This window comes from Homarus americanus, unplaced genomic scaffold (genome assembly GCF_018991925.1).
Source record: "Homarus americanus isolate GMGI-L3 unplaced genomic scaffold, GMGI_Hamer_2.0 scaffold36970, whole genome shotgun sequence".
Taxonomy (NCBI): domain Eukaryota; kingdom Metazoa; phylum Arthropoda; class Malacostraca; order Decapoda; family Nephropidae; genus Homarus; species Homarus americanus.
This window is the reverse complement of record NW_024740094.1, coordinates 5,143,627-5,159,987: the sequence shown is the minus strand read 5'-3', so window position 1 is coordinate 5,159,987 and position 16,361 is coordinate 5,143,627. Positions and strand designations below refer to the sequence as shown.

General features: G+C 43.4%; 1 protein-coding gene across 3 annotated transcripts in view; it reads right to left on the bottom strand.

Moving 5' to 3' along the window:
* Positions 1-3,706: 3,706 nt before the first annotated feature.
* Positions 3,707-16,361, bottom strand: part of LOC121875188 (serine/threonine-protein kinase 17A-like) — a 138,637-nt gene continuing 125,982 nt past the window's right edge. For all 3 annotated transcript variants that reach the window (XM_042379636.1, XM_042379638.1, XM_042379637.1), the window contains exon 7: positions 3,707-6,023. In XM_042379636.1, coding sequence (XP_042235570.1) covers positions 5,180-6,023 — 844 coding nt within the window. In that variant the 3' untranslated portion in view covers positions 3,707-5,179. The remainder of the gene's footprint in view (positions 6,024-16,361) is intronic.

Below are 16,361 nucleotides of genomic sequence, written 5' to 3'. Positions count from 1 at the left end.
TATTCTGTTCAATGGCACACCTCAAACAGTGTAATAAGTGCCATTTCCAATATTCTTAATAAAAACAAAATCCTAGTTTACTGAACACTTATGGTTATACCTAAGGAATAAATAATAATTTTTTTTGGACTTTAAAAGTTTATATAATAGGTACACAAAATATGTACAAAATATACAAGAATATGAAGAATGTCTGGTATTGTATAACCATAAAATTAAACTTATAACCGGATAAGACATACTTGTGCATATTAATTCTCTGTAAACTTCTGAAATTTGTATATGACATTGTTATAAAGTTGCTCACAAGTACAAATTATCAAAGAGGAAACAAACATAGAGATGGAAAATGACTCACAAAGTCCCTTTATCTGTAAAAAAAAATTATGATCCCTGGCCTCCACTTTCTCATCAATTATGTAATTTTTGTACATTAAAAGATTATTTTCTTTATCAGTAATCAACGATCATAATATACATAGAATCTTTTAATCAGTAAACCAGCCAAAGATGATTTAATAAAATTTGAAAATTAATTATTACATTCAAAAATTTTGTTTAAAGCAGTTCATGCAATATTAACAATGTAAGTTGAAGAAAAAGAAGAGCTATAACTTCAATACTTTGCTTCAAATCAAGCAAGACTTTTCTATCATTCAAATTAATCAAATTTGGATGTTGAGCAACAACCCAGAAAAGATGAGCGTTCACAACAGTATTTTGTATATTAATTGCATATCGAATGCAAATTTTTTAAATTCAAATTATAAATTTGATATAACTACAACTTTTATTGTGTAACTGACGATGCACAAGCAATGTAAATAACCAATCTACACAAATTTGACCTTAACATTATGATCCCTTGAATTATCATTTTAAACAGAGTATAAATAATATGTGATGCACACATACTGCCAAAAGGACAGTAAAATAGTCAGCAGTATTATCAGTGAGGAAGCAATGTATAGCTTTCTAAAAAACTGTGCCCTTAAAAATGGTAAGTACCAAGAAAGGTAGTATGGAATGCTAAAAAGGCAGTGATTAAGAGGTGTAAAAAGTTAAGTCCCTGTTCAGTAGTAAATTCAGTCATGATTAAATAAATTTGTTCTACTTTTGAGACAGTTTGATAGGTAACAGTAGCCTCATAGAGGTAAAGAAATTACTCATGAATTTACCATATCACATTGAGCATCAAAGACTTTTGATCAATCAGAATATTTTATAGCCAAGATGAATGTCCCTCCTATGATGATGGCAAAGATTTCTGTACCAAGTTCTTAAGGGTAAAGTATTCACCATTAATCCAAACCCAAAACAATTTGACAGGAAAATATTTCCAAATGTTAATTATATAACACTGATTCTGACAAAAGTATTTTTCTTAAAAAACTTTTCACTAAACCTTTTTATTATTAGTTTAACAAAAAATTATTTACAATAATATTTCTTCATTCAATGATATAAATGACAGCTATTCATTAGGATGTACTTCAGATGAGCTACATTCAATAATTAGCTGACAATGTGAGGGCACAGCATGAAAATGACACGTGGTGATAATATTGAGAGCTCCACTCTCCAGGTTTCCCTCAGTTTGCTTTCTCATATTGATACAGACCAGGTAGTCTTAGTCATCTATGGTAGTAAGACTATCAAAATAACACAGTATAGCACTACCATACCTTCCACTAGTGATTCTATAGCCGCGCACGAGCGCGCACACACACACACATACACATACACACTGTAGCACCAAATGGCATCTCACTTATTATAAAATATTATAGGAAGCTTCAAAAATAATTTCACAATTGTTCTATCACTCACACACTTTTTTCTTGCAACAAAGAAATAGTTCATCTTTATTTAATTTCCAAACATATACAGTAGTACCCCGATTTACGCAGTCAATTGAACCCACAGGGTACCGCGTAAAGTGAACAACAGAACATATGGGATTAATTCCAATAGAGACTGGCCCGACCCCCAAACTCCACTTTTTGACGACACACAACTATGTTGTAGTAAAAATATTATCTTAACTTTATGATGGTATGCACACACAATTAATAATTAAGAGAAATATCAATAATATTAGTTTTTTTAACACTTACATTAGTAGAAAAAGATGGCTGGGCACACGGGGATGGGGGGGTTGGTTCTGAGGCAGAGGGCAGATTATTGGCCCTCACCTGTATCACTTGTATCAATTGTATCACTATCCACCACAGAGGCTTGCAGGGCCTCTTTGTCAAACTCCCTCAAAGTCCATATAAGTCCATATCCTCACTATAATTATCACTATCACTGACTTGGGCCGGCTGTGGTGGGTGGCGGGTGAAGAACTCGGTAATGTTTTGATGACTGGGCGACCTTGTGCGCATCCTGCCCGCGCCGCTTCCTGCGTATATGAGTAGATGCACTGCGGAAAGTGAAAGTTCGGTTCTGGCGAGGCACCGCGTAAATGAGAAATCGCGGAAAGTGAAACCGCGTAAAGCGGGGTAATACTGTATTAAATTTATTTTCCAGGACTCTTGTTAGGGTTGATAAGGTGCTTTTAACATATGAAGGTTTGATAATCACCTGGATTGCACGATTGGTCCTGCCTACACCACTTACTGTACACTAATATTGTTGTCACATTACATTACTGTCCCTTAAATATCAAGAATACAATATTACCCTGCTTTACGCGGTTTCACTTTACGCGATTTCTCATATACACAGTGCCTCGCCAGAACCGAACTTTCACTTAACGCGGTTCATCTACTCATATACGCGGTGAAGTATAATTTTTTTTATTTTTTATTTAGCTCATAAAATTCATACAAATTACCCGGCCAGAATATAATTTACATTGCTGGAATTCTTACAATATGATGATCATTTTGAATATAAACATCATAGATTTTGCATTAGACATACAAATTTTAGATATACAGGTAATGTTTACTCTGAGTAAATATGTTATCTTTTGTGCAAAATATATGACATTTATATTCAAAATATTCCTGGTCTTACAAGGAATCCAGCAATATCAATTATATTATCCTAACTTTAGTTTGATGTATTATTTATTACTAAAAAGGTAAATATTCTGGTTTTCCCACACATGTGGTAGGGAGGGTTGGTGGGGGGAAGGGAGGGACCGACCGACCATCTGGCACGGTGTGAAGAATATTTTTTTTTTATTAACTGAAGATATTTGTTTTAGCTCATAAAATTCATACAAATTACCCGGCCAGAATATAATTTACATTGCTGGAATTCTTACAATTTGATGATCATTTTGAATATAAACATCATAGATTTTGCATTAGACATACAAATTTTAGATATAATGTTTACTCTGAGTAAATATGTTATCTTTTGTGCAAAATATATGACATTTATATTCAAAATATTCCTGGTCTTACAAGGAATCCAGCAATGTCAATTATATTATCCTAACTTTAGTTTGAGGCATTATTAAAATCTAGTGGTTTTCCCCAAAAAATTTCTCAGAGAGGGAAGAGCCAGCAGTGTAGTGTGAGAAGAGGGGGAGGGAGTTGAGTCCATTATTTGAATGGACATTAACTTGGCGACTGTATTTCTCTATTTCTCTTAAGTATTAATTGTGTGCAGGTACCATCATAAAATTAAGATGTTATTTTTACTAGAACATAGGTATTGTGTCGGAAAAAGTAGAGTTTGGGGGTCGGGCCAGTCTCTGTTGGAATTAATCCCATATGTTCTGTTGTTCCATTTACGCGGATTTCACTTGACGCGGTACCCTGTGGGTTCAATTGACCGCGTAAATCGGAGTACTACTGTACATAATCATTTGTCCTGAAATCATTATATTTGTTTTATTTTGGGAGACACTGAATTAAATCTTTATATTCCAATAAGGAAGTTTCCTTTAAAGTATAGAACTTGCTAAACAAATGGAAATCTTGTTTATAACACCACTGTAAATTTTAAACTTACAGTAAAACCCCCATAGTTCGAAATACTAGGGGCACTAGCCCTTAAGAGCTATGAGATTTTACAAAATATGAGGGGCACCTGAGAGAAAATACACACAAAAATAAGACAAAAAACAATACCTTTCCATTATCTGCCACAATCAAAATTTAAGCGCCTCTAAGCACAGTGCTGTACCAAATTTAGGTACTTGGTCCAGAGTTATCAGACATAGTGGCTCAAACACTGGGCAATGATGTGCACTCCACAAGTGACCAACAGGAACTGACCGAGTGACCAACATGTATGATACATATACTGTAGTACTTATTTACACTGAGGTGAACGGTTGTATCCCATATTGACACGTGCATCATATTTATTCATAAATGTCTCTCATAATCCTAAATTTTACCAAGTATTACGAAAATTGTAATATAGATATCATAATATTTTGAAATTTTACCAAATATTAATTTTTTTTAATATACTGTATACAGTATTTCGTAACAGCAAAACACTACAAATTATGATTGACTTTGAATTTGAGGAGTCAGAATTATAGGGGTTTTACTGTTATTCACACTTTAACAACACTAATGCTTCTGTTCCCTCAAGAATGTATGTGTGTGTGATGTAATGCACAAGGGTCATTAAAACCTTAAAATAAAGGGATTTCATAATACAGTACCTCAGAAAACAGCTAAAAACTGTTTCAATGATAAAAATATACATTTACCTAACTTTTTATATAAGTTACATTTTAACCTAATCAATTCGACAAAAGACATGATTTTAAATAAATATCATGAAAACTATATTACATATTTTTAATAAGAAACTGGCGACCACCTGCATCTGTCGTCTGAAGAAATTTTTGTGCTAATACTGTATATTTCCTCTCTATAATACTTGGTGAATATCACTGAGTTTATTAGAAGTTATACCACAAACTTTACACAAGTAATGCATACAAAAAGCCCTGCAGATGCAAACTTAACAGCCAAAATATATGATGTATTAATCTCTGTTAACTGTTGTGGCTAGTTATTTAATATCAGGAGCAATTTTGTTACAATAGCACCATTTGATTGTGAGATTGATTAACATATGGAGTGCTTCATCCAGTCAAGAAGACTGGCATCACTTATTGCTGAGCAGTTAGTACTCCATGGAGTTTTTAAATTTAAGAGGATAAAATTCCTGAATGACTACAAACCATCTCACTGGGTTAACAAATGATACTTTTTTCTAATATTATACTTACAGACCCTTGCACTGACCCATATTTCTGCTGCTCTGTCGGTGATTTTAAATCGCATTTTGAACCTTGCCGTCTAAGACAGAGTGCTGAGGGTTTCAATTTTTCTTTACTGCAGTCTTTGATTTCTTTTCCATTTTCCTTATTTTCCTTGCCTTCCTTATTGCTGGCCAACTTCTTGGCTAAATCTGATTCTCTGATCAATTTTCCCTTTTCTGTGTGAACTAGTCTGCTTCTAGACTTGCTTGGGGAGTCAAGGGTGACCACCTCTTTACTGTGTCCTGATACAACAAGCTCCTCTGTTTTATTTAACGTGTTCTTATTATTCTCTTTATTTAAGAATTCAGATTTTCTCCATGGTACGATACCTTCTCTGCTGATATGTGAGGAGCTTCCAACACATCCAAGATCAACTTTGGTCAAGTGCATGGAAGAAGTACTAGGGGCATATAATTCAGGTTCTCTAATAAGGCGCATGGAGGAAACGGTAGAGTTATTTGATTGTGCTGATGCATCTTTGCTACAGCTGGGTGTAACTGCAGATATAGTGGCAGACATCATGACAGAATGTGAAATATTTTCTTTACTGGGACTACTGCAATGGAAAGGTGCAATTCCTTTGGGACTCGTATTTTGCGTGTCCAATTCCTTGGTTTGGCGTTGGGATGTTACAGCAGTTGAATTGGGAGTGTGAATACGTATCTCTCTGCTGGACTGATGTGTGGTGGAGGAAGAAGGACTGGTGAGTGGATGGGAAGAATACAGCCCATTTAACCACTGATGTTGCAATGCTTCATCTACTGTGAGGCGACAACTGCAATACAAGATATATGTTAATAATAAATAATAATAATAATAATAACTGGTCTTTTGTTTCTTGAAAGCACCAGTTCTTCTAAGAATTCACTTGTGCTTAAAACACTACAAATTACTGTACTGTACTGTACTGTACTACAATAATAGATCACAAAAAGTGACAGTTAAACTCCCGTCATTCATATAACCTTAAGTTTTAACACTTCCTAAACTCTGTAATTCTCCATCACTGTAGACCTGTTCAGGATCATAAGCTTTCTAAAAAAGAAAGGCCTTAAGTTGTTTCTAAAATGCCTCCACAGAAGTCAGCTGCTTGATGGATGCAGGCAACTAATGTACAATCTGGTTGCTGTATAGGAAAAGGACCGGGCAGCAAGAGAACATTCTCGTATTGCTCTAAGGTCCTCAAGGCGTGAAGGATCATCACTACTATGCAAAATCACCTCAGAATGTGTAATCAGTGGAATTAGTAAGTTGGCCAAATACTTAGGCCTACCAAACATTAGTGTCTTAATAGTCATTAGACAGAGCTTGAACTCTATCCTAGTTTTAATTGGAAGCCCATGTAATTCATTCAAGAATAGGGTAGTGGGAATCTTTGGTGGGGGAGCAAAAATAAGCCTGGCAACCCTGTTCAACACTGTTTGAACTTTCTTCAGTAGATAATTAGGTAGGCAGACCCATAATGAATTACAATAGTCAACCTGAGACAAGTTAATGTAATAGTGTCACAAGACAACGTGTATACAAAAACTGCTTAACAACATATAAATTTCAAGATTACGAACAGAATCAACAGGACTGAGTTGTACTTCCCCATAGTTTAAAGAGCCAAAATCATCTGTGCCATCTCCCCTCCTATTTATTTGGATGACAATAATCTCGGCTTTGCTGTCATTCAGCTTAAGTTTTTGTCTTGCCATCCAAATCTAATCAGACATCAAGGATTTCATATCCTCAACATTTCTTATTTTCACATAAAGCTGTGTATCATCGGCATAAAAATGGTAGGCAACACCATGAGCATCCAACAGAGATGCATGACTGTAGACTGTAAACAGAAGGGGTCCCAAAACTGATCCCTGTAGGACTCCAAATTACAAAGGGTGTGCATCTGAAATGGTTCCACCAACCAAATTAGCTGATTTTTTTTCTTACTTAAGACACCTCTATATGTGAATCTTTAATTATTATGAGAAAATTAAATAGAGCATTAGTTCTTAAGTTTATAAATTTCTAAGTCATCAAAGAATGGAACCCGTGAAACTTGACACACTGTACTGAGGTTTGGTAAAGTTTTTGATGAGCAACGTAATTAAGTTGTGAAAAGACAAGAAGAGGAATATACAAGCATGAGTACTGGCTGAATATCATTGGGTAGTGTATAGAGTTTACCCAAAATTTTCAACTGAGAATTAACATGAAAAGTTTAGTTATAGGTGCAATAGTGGATCCCATAAGACTGAATGCCTGTTAGGCACAGTATAGATACACACAGAGATGTAAAGTAACCAAATAAATTTACTTGAATACTGTACTCAATTAATATTTTTGGGTATTTAATTTTTAAAAGTACTCAAAATTTTTAGTACTTTTACTGCACACTGGACTCTTACTTCAATAAAATTGAAAAAACAAAAATTGTTACTCATTACATATAAATTAATACATTTTTAAATTAATTAATTAATTATTAACCATTGTAAACGAGCTGTGGGTGGAGCCGTGAAGGATATGATGTTAGTGTGGGGAGACACCAGGCGGTCACATACCTAGAGGTCTCTTGAGGTGACATAAGGTCAAGCGGACTTTCCCTTTGATCTTGTGTCCATTAGCACCTTGACCACCCACCTCACATAGCCTACCCTCTTATCTCCCCCCCATCAAATCCCCTCTCTTCTCCCCCACCTTTCTTTCAGGGGTTTGGTCTTCCCGTTAGACATCAGTTGCTCTTTGCATATACAGTCGGCCCTAAACATACGCGGGTTTAGCATACACGGATTTGCAAATACGCGGATTGCCCCGCCGGAGGAATATTCTGTACATTGAAGTAATTGAAGTACATTCAAATCGCGCGCCATTCAACTCCACGCGGCACCGCCCGCTCCCGCAACCTCACACACACACGCATAGCTCTCCCTCACTCAGTCAGTCTCGTTTTAACCACGCTTGTGTTGACATCAGCATTGTAGTTGCAAAAATATTACATTTCCGTGAATGTATTATATCAAGCACAGTTTGAATAGAATATCACAAATATAAGAGTGTTTTAACCGAAAACTACTAAAAAAACGAGTAACATATCTTGAACATCGGAAGGTTAGGTAAAGTCTTTTGTTTTCATGTAGTTTATCCTAATTTACATTGAAATGCATTACGTTTCAGCAAAACTACTATTTATTTCTGAGAATATGGAAATGTAATATTTTGCTGAAATGATGTACGTATTACAGTGGAAAGTGACGAAAGCAATGACTTTCGCTTTCTTTCGTTCAAAAGGTGTTACCGTAATCGCTTTTCGAATGGTTTTCAGTTAAAAAACTGTTATATTACAATAATAGTCTATCCTAATTCACTTGTGATGCAACAGTTTTTTTAACTGAAAACCATTCAAAAAGCGATTACGGTAACATCTTTTGAACAAAAGAAAGCGAAAGTCATTGTTTTCGTCACGATTTTATACCACTTTCCACTGTAATACGTACGTCATTTCAGCAAAAATATTACATTTCCGATAATGTAGTATATCAAGCACAGTATGAATAGAATATCATTGTAATATAACAGTATTTTAACCGAAAACTATTAAAAAAACGAGTAACATCTCTTGAACATCGGAAAGTTAGATAAAGTCTTTTGTTTTCGTCATGTATTTTATCCTATTTTACATTGAAATACATCACGTTTCAGCAAAACTACTATTTATTTCTGAGAATATATTCATTCAGGCACAGTTTAAGTAAAATATACATGTGCTGTAACATTTTTTTAATTGAAAACGATTCGAAAAACACGTACCCTCTAGCCCTGTTCAAGGAGAAGACTGGGAGGAGCTGTTTGGTGCTTAAGACGATGACAAGGAAAATGATTTTGATGGATTTTAATGAAAATATTCAGAAAGACCCTGGCACTGTCAAGGAAAGTGGCTGCTGAAGGCTTCCAGGACATGGCAGAGGACGAGATTAGGGAGCTAATTGAAGAGCACGACACTGAGCTGACCGAGGAGGATCTACAGGAGTTAGTAGACTCAGGCAAGGAAGAGGAAGCGAAAGGGAAAGAGGATGAGGAAGAGGAAGAGCACCAAGAAATAACGTTGGAGAAGTTGGGGGAGATGACCAGGAATATTGAGGCACTGAAAAACCTGGCCTATAGTATGGACCCCTCCATGGTGCGTGCCCTGAAATTCATGCGAGGGATGGATGACGTTTTTGCTCCATACAAAAACATCATGGAAGAAATGAAAAGAAAGAGACGACAACTCCCCATCACCATGTTCTTTGATCACCGAAGGAGAGATTTAACACCATCAATCACTGGCGGCAGTGAGGAAGCAGCTGAATCCACCGTCGCCCCCACTTCACCACCCGTTATGGAATTGAGTGACGATGAGCCCGATGACCCCCGTCCTGTCGCCGAGGATAGGTACAGTACAGTAAAGTGAAATTTTTATCTCTTTTTTTTAATAGCTTTTCTTGCCATGTTTATTGTTTGTAAAAATGCACAGTACAGTTCAGTACTGTACATAGGAAGTGGAGGTGCAGTTATTCACAAAACATTTGTGTTTGTTGTCGGCAGTAGTGGCGGTGAGGAGGTGGAGGAGGCAGAGGAGGGTGTAGGTTATGTATCTATGCTACTGTGCCAAGTAGCAACCTTGTAAACAAGCTACTGTGCCGAGTAGCATTTATATATATAATTACGTGGCAACACTGCACACGTTATGTGGCAACATTGCCCCGAGGCTGCCATATGGCAAGGCAGCCTCAGTCTGACTGTGTGAGCCGTGCATGGCACACGCGAGTCACCACTTGTATTTCTCTCATCCATAATAAACTAACTTCAGTGTTACTCAGTGTTTCCCTACACATCACTGCATTCCTCAGGGAACACTTGTAACCACCATGGCGCAGTGATTGGGATCTGTGGACGTACAAGTGTGTAAACAATGCCGAGACAGTTACGTCTGCCGGTGATGCGCGTCGACTCAGTGTGTTGTGTTGTGTTGCGCTGTGTTTCGCCGCGATGTGCAGTGTTGGGCCGTCACAGTGTGTTTTAGTGACGGTGGCAGTGTTAGTGTCAGTGTATTAGTGTGTGTCTAGAGCTGAGAGTTGAGCATTGGCCTTTTTTTTGTGGTACCCACGGAGCACGCAGGCGTACACCCTTCTCGTGTGACATCCCGGGAGACACTGACGTCTCACTCCCGCCGCGTCCCCAGCCACCGGCATTAAGGCCACCACGAAGTGCTCTCTCAGACAGACAGACACACACACACACACACGCACGCATGCATTCATTCACTCACGGACAGAACAGTGGACTATATGCGTTATTTCTGCGCTGTTTATGTCATATATATGTGGTTCGAGCTGTTGAGGTGCCACTTTATATACTAAACAGTGCAGTCCACGCACACACTAAGATGGGCGGTAAGAAGGGACAACATCAAGATGGGAGACACGACTCACCACCACCTTCCCCTCCACCGGGCGCAGACTCTCATCCTCCACCTCCAGTGACAGACATTGCCACAATTCTGAGGTGGATGGACGACCGGGATGAGCGACGTAGAGAGATGGAATTTCAGAGGAAGGAGATACGAAGAGAGGAGGAAAAGTCGCGTTTTGATGCACTATTGGCGACCCTGGCACTAACCCACCCTCCCTCACTCCCTCCTCCACCACACCAGCGTCCTCCAGGTACTCTTGCCTCCAAACAAACAGCTCCCAAGGCATCTGTTCAACCCCCACCCGCCCTCTCACCAGATGTCACGTTTCAGCTTTTTCGTGAGTGGAGGCGGCGTTGGACAGATTACTCCACGATGGTGGACCCTGACAGCATGCCTCCAAACAAACAGCTCATCCATCTGCGGATGTGTTTGTCGGATGTGTTTGTCGCTGGAGACCCAGAGAGTTTTGGAGCAACTTTGCAAGTGCCTCCCGATTCTACATCTTCAGTGACGGATGTGCTCGACCTTTTACAGGAGCACGTTAAAGGTTGGAACAACGAGGCTTTGCGTCGCTGTGCCTTCACCAGCTGCAAGCAGGCGGAGAACGAATCCTTTGACGACTTTTTTGTACGCTTGAAGAGTTTGTCAGAGGAGATCGACGTCTGCAAGGCGCACAGCCGGGAATGTGAGGAAGCCTGGATCAAGCACGGGATCTTGGCAGGTGTCAGGCAGGAAGAGTTGGTGCAGCGACTCATCCCCCTGGACGCTTCCTCCACACTCCAGGCGGTAGTGACTGAATGTCGGTCATACGAGGCCACCAAGTCCGCCACCTCTGCCTTACGGGCCCCACCTGCTGTGAGAGCTATCTCACAATACAAGAAGGATAAGAAGGCGGGCAACAACGTGAAGGCTGCCGCACGTTCTTCCACGCCTCTGCCTAGTGCTTCCTGTGGCAGCTGTGGAAAGCAGCATGGCCCCAAGACTTGCCCGGCCGCCGACGCACTGTGTCGTGGATGTGACCGTAAGGGCCACTGGTCTAACACAGACAGGTGCCCTGCACGAGGCCGCAAGTGTCAGGCCTGCGGTCGCTATGGACACTACGACAAGTGCTGCCGCCAACCCAAGCCCAAAAGCCCGAGACGAGGAGGAAAGCAGCGCACTTCCCTCGGGGTGGTTCGCACGCAGCCCCCTCCAGATGGCCCACGCAGCCCCAAGCAGCAGCAGAGTCACATCAGGAGGGTGGAATCGACCACACGCCCCAGGGCTACCCCTTCCCCTACCATCCGTGTCGCCGTCACACACGGTGATGTGTCGGGTCACATCGAGGTGATACCGGACACCGGCGCTGATACTACGGTGATTGGGTTGAAGCACCTCCAGAAACTGGGCCTCACCAAACGCGGCCTGGGACCACCGCCGCAGCTGCAGTACTACAATGCGGACGGTTCCCAGATGCCGGACGCTGTGGGCTCCTTTCAAGCCGAGATCACCTACGGCGACAGGTCGTGTCACGGATGGATCGACGTGCAGCCTACTCTCGCTACACCCTTGTTGTCGTGGGAGCACTGCAAGGAGTTAGGCGTGGTGCCCAGAGACTTTCCTGAGCAGATCCCAGCTGCTTGGTACACCGCCAGCAGGGTGCGGGAATCAACGAGCGACGCGCCTGGCGCTGCCGCACAGAGCTGCCCAGAACCCGCGTCCACTCCCGCCCCGCCTCCACCCAAGTCACGGCTGCTCCTCTTCACAGCGAGACGTCTCCTTCAGCCGCAAGGGCCTACTTCCTGAAGGAGTACTCGGATGTGCTGGTGACGAAGGAGGCCCTACGGACCGCGCCACTGAAGGCTATGGCGGGTCCGCCTATGAGGATACACCTGCGGGAAGATGCACAGCCGTTTGCCATACACACTCCCCGGTTGATTCCTCTCGCCTTCAGGGATTCAGTCAAGAAGGAACTGGATTCCATGGTGGCCCAGGGTGTCATCGTACCCGTTGGTGACGACCCATCCCCTTGGTGCCACCCTCTAGTCGCTGTGGCTAAGACTAACGGTGGAGTGCGGATTACTACCGACTTGTCTAAGCTTAACAGCCAGGTGTCCCGTCCCGCCCACCCTTCACCCACACCTTTTGCAGCTATACGGAGTGTGGACCCGAAGGTACGGCACTTCTCGACGATGGACGCCCTCTGTGGTTACTGGCAGATCCCACTGAAGGAGGATCAGCCACTGACCACTTTCATCACGCCTTACAGACGCTTCCGCTACTGCCGTGGCCCTATGGGATTCGCTGCTACGGGGGACGCCTTCTGTCTCCGTGGTGACATGGCACTTCAAGGCATGACCAACTGCGTGAAGGTAGTGGATGACGTCCTCCTCTACGATGAGGACTACCTGACGCATCTTCGCCGCATCGACGAGGTACTGACCAGGTGTAGGACGCACGGCATCACTCTGAATGCCGAGAAGTTCGTCTTGGCCGCACCTGCAGTGTCCTTCTGCGGCTACCGACTCTCAAGGGATGGCATTGCTGCAGACCCGGAGAAAGTTCGCGCCATAGCGGACTTTGCAAAACCTGCCAACCTTACGGATCTCAGGTCTTTCATGGGCCTGGTGAACCAGCTGGCAGAATTTTCTCCTGACGTCTCCGCCGCTGCCGGGCCTCTCCGCCCCCTGATGAGCCCCAAGAGGACGTTCACGTGGACCCCTGACCACGACCTCGCCTTTCATAAGGTGAAGGAGGCCCTGTCAAGTCCACCTATCCTCGCTACTTTCGACCCAGCGCTCCCCACCGTCCTCCAGACAGACGCCTCGCGCCTGTACGGGGTTGGTTACGCCCTTCTCCAGGATCACGGTGGAGGAAAGTACCGGCTCGTACAGTGTGGCTCTCGCTTCCTCACCGATGCTGAGTCTCGCTACGCTACCATCGAGCTGGAGCTGCTGGCAGTGGTATGGGCCTTATCGAAGTGCAAGTTTTACTTGATTGGCCTACAGCACTTCGACCTCATCACAGACCACAGGCCCTTGGTCCCCATTCTTAATCACTATTCGCTGGACGCCATCGAGAATCCCCGCCTCCAGCGCCTGAAGGAGAAGATTTTGGCCTTCGTCTTCACCGCGGCTTGGCGCGCAGGTAAGGAGTTGTGCATCCCGGATGCCCTCTCCCGCTCCCCAGTCAGCCGCCCTACACCTGAAGACGAGATGCTCAGCACCGAGGCCGGTTTCTCCGTCAGCAACATCGTCACCTTGCAGGCCGTACAGTCCCTCGCCAGCACCCAGGCCTCAGTGTCGCCACCCGACAGCGATCTGGCCCTTGAGGAACTACGGACCGCGGCACGCGACGACCCCTCCTACACTCAGCTCTTGGAGAGTGTGAGGACTGGGTTCCCTCGCGACCGTTTTGACCTCCACAACGCCCTACGCCCGTATTGGAAGATACGTGAGGACCTCTACGCAGATGGGGACCTCGTCCTGTACGGTGCCCGTGTGGTCGTCCCTGCAGCTCTCCGTCGTCGCGTTCTGACCCGCTTACACGACAGCCATCGTGGAGCAGAGGCCACCAAGCGCCGCGCAAGGCAGGCTGTGTACTGGCCCGGCATTGACGCGGATATCGTCAATACGGTCCGTGCCTGTGAGCCGTGCCAGATCATGCAGCCCAGTCAACAGCAAGAGCCCCTCTTGTGCGACGACGAACCCACCAGGCCCTTCGAGTCCGTGTCGGCTGATTTCTTCAGCACAGCTGGGAAACATTTCCTAGTTGTCGCCGACCGACTCTCTGGCTGGCCTGTGGTGGTAATCTGTGGCTCGGACACGACGTCCGCGGCCACCATTCGCCACTTCCGGCACCTCTTTCGTGACCTGGGCGTCCCCGTACGTCTGCGGACGGACGGTGGGCCACAGTTCACCAGCCGGGACTTCACAGGATTCCTGGAGCGTTGGGGAGTCCGCCACATCGTGTCAACACCCCACTACCCACAGTCAAACGGCCATGCTGAGGCTGCGGTCAAGACAGTCAAGCACCTCATCCTCAAGGTGGCCCCTTCAGGCAACATAGACTGTGAGGCGTTTGACAAAGGACTCCTGGAGTTACGTAATACTCCCACCCACACAGGACGCTCCCCTGCCCAGATCCTGTATGGTCACCCTCTCCGCTCTTGCGTTCCTGCACACGCCAAGGCCTTTGCGAAGGAGTGGCAGACCAGAGCCGAGAGCTGCGACCGCCGCGCCGCTTCACGTGCCCAGGACGCCAAGGCTCGGTATGACGACCGTGCCCGCCCTCTTCAGCCACTGGAGATTGGTGCCCTTGTCCGCGTCCAGGACCCGACGACGACACGTTGGGACAAGGTGGGCATAGTGATGGGCGTCGGCCGGTCGCGGGACTACAAGGTCAGGATGCCGAGTGGCCGTGTCTGGTGGAGGAACCGCCGCTTCCTCCGGCCAGTCCCACCCCCTGCTGCTGGCCCCCTGACCGAGGACGAGTCACCTACACCTCACGAGGATCCGCCCCACAGTGCACCTCGACGCTCGGAGCGACTTAGGACTAAGAAGTCCGCTCAAGACAAAGACTATGAGCGTGAGGGGGGGAGGGAGATGTAGGTTATGTATCTATGCTACTGTGCCAAGTAGCAACCTTGTAAATAAGCTACTGTGCCGAGTAGCATTTATATATATAATTACGTGGCAACACTGCACACGTTATGTGGCAACATTGCCCTGAGGCTGCCATATGGCAAGGCAGCCTCAGTCTGACTGTGTGAGCCGTGCATGGCACACGCGAGTCACCACTTGTATTTCTCTCATCCATAATAAACGGACTTCAGTGTTATTCAGTGTTTCCCTACCCATCACTGCATTCCTCAGGGAACACTTGTAACCACCAGAGGGAGCGAGTTGGGAGGAGCGGTGACCTTGGACGCGCGAGCAGGGACGAGTGGAGATGGCAGCCAGTTCATTACGGGTGTATTAATTGTTTTTATAGCTATTTTTGCATTTTAATATTAAATACTGTACATTACGTTTCAACAAAACTACCATTTATTTCTGAGAACATGGAAATGTAATATTTATGCTGAAATGATGTACGTATTACAGTGGAAAATGGGATAAAATTGTGACGAAATCAATGACTTTCTCTTTCTTTCGTTCAAAAGATGTTACCGTAATCGCTTTTCGAATGGTTTTCAGTTGTGGGATTATAAGGCTAATGATAGGATAGAATATTATTGTAAAACAGTACGAGTACAACAGTTTTTTAACTGAAAACCATTCGAAAAGCGATTACGGTAAAATCTTTTGAATAACGAAAGAAAGCGAAAGTCATTGTTTTCGTCATGATTTTATCCCACTTTCCACTGTAATATGTACGTCATTCCAGCAAAAATATTATATTTCCATATTTATTTCTGAGAATACGTATATTCATTCAGTCACAGTTAAGGTAAAATATACTTGTGATGTAATATTTTAATGAAAATACGGTACACCTAGACCCCGACTTACGACTACGTGGTCGGACTTACGACCGCCTCAGATATAGATAAAAAAAAAAAAATTTTAAATGACACACGCATTTTCTATACCGAAACGTTTCCAGTTAATGTAGTCTCCATGTATAATTAGAAAATTATGGGGGCCCATGTGCATTCAGCTGACTACATTAAAGGTTAAGTGCTCAGTCACA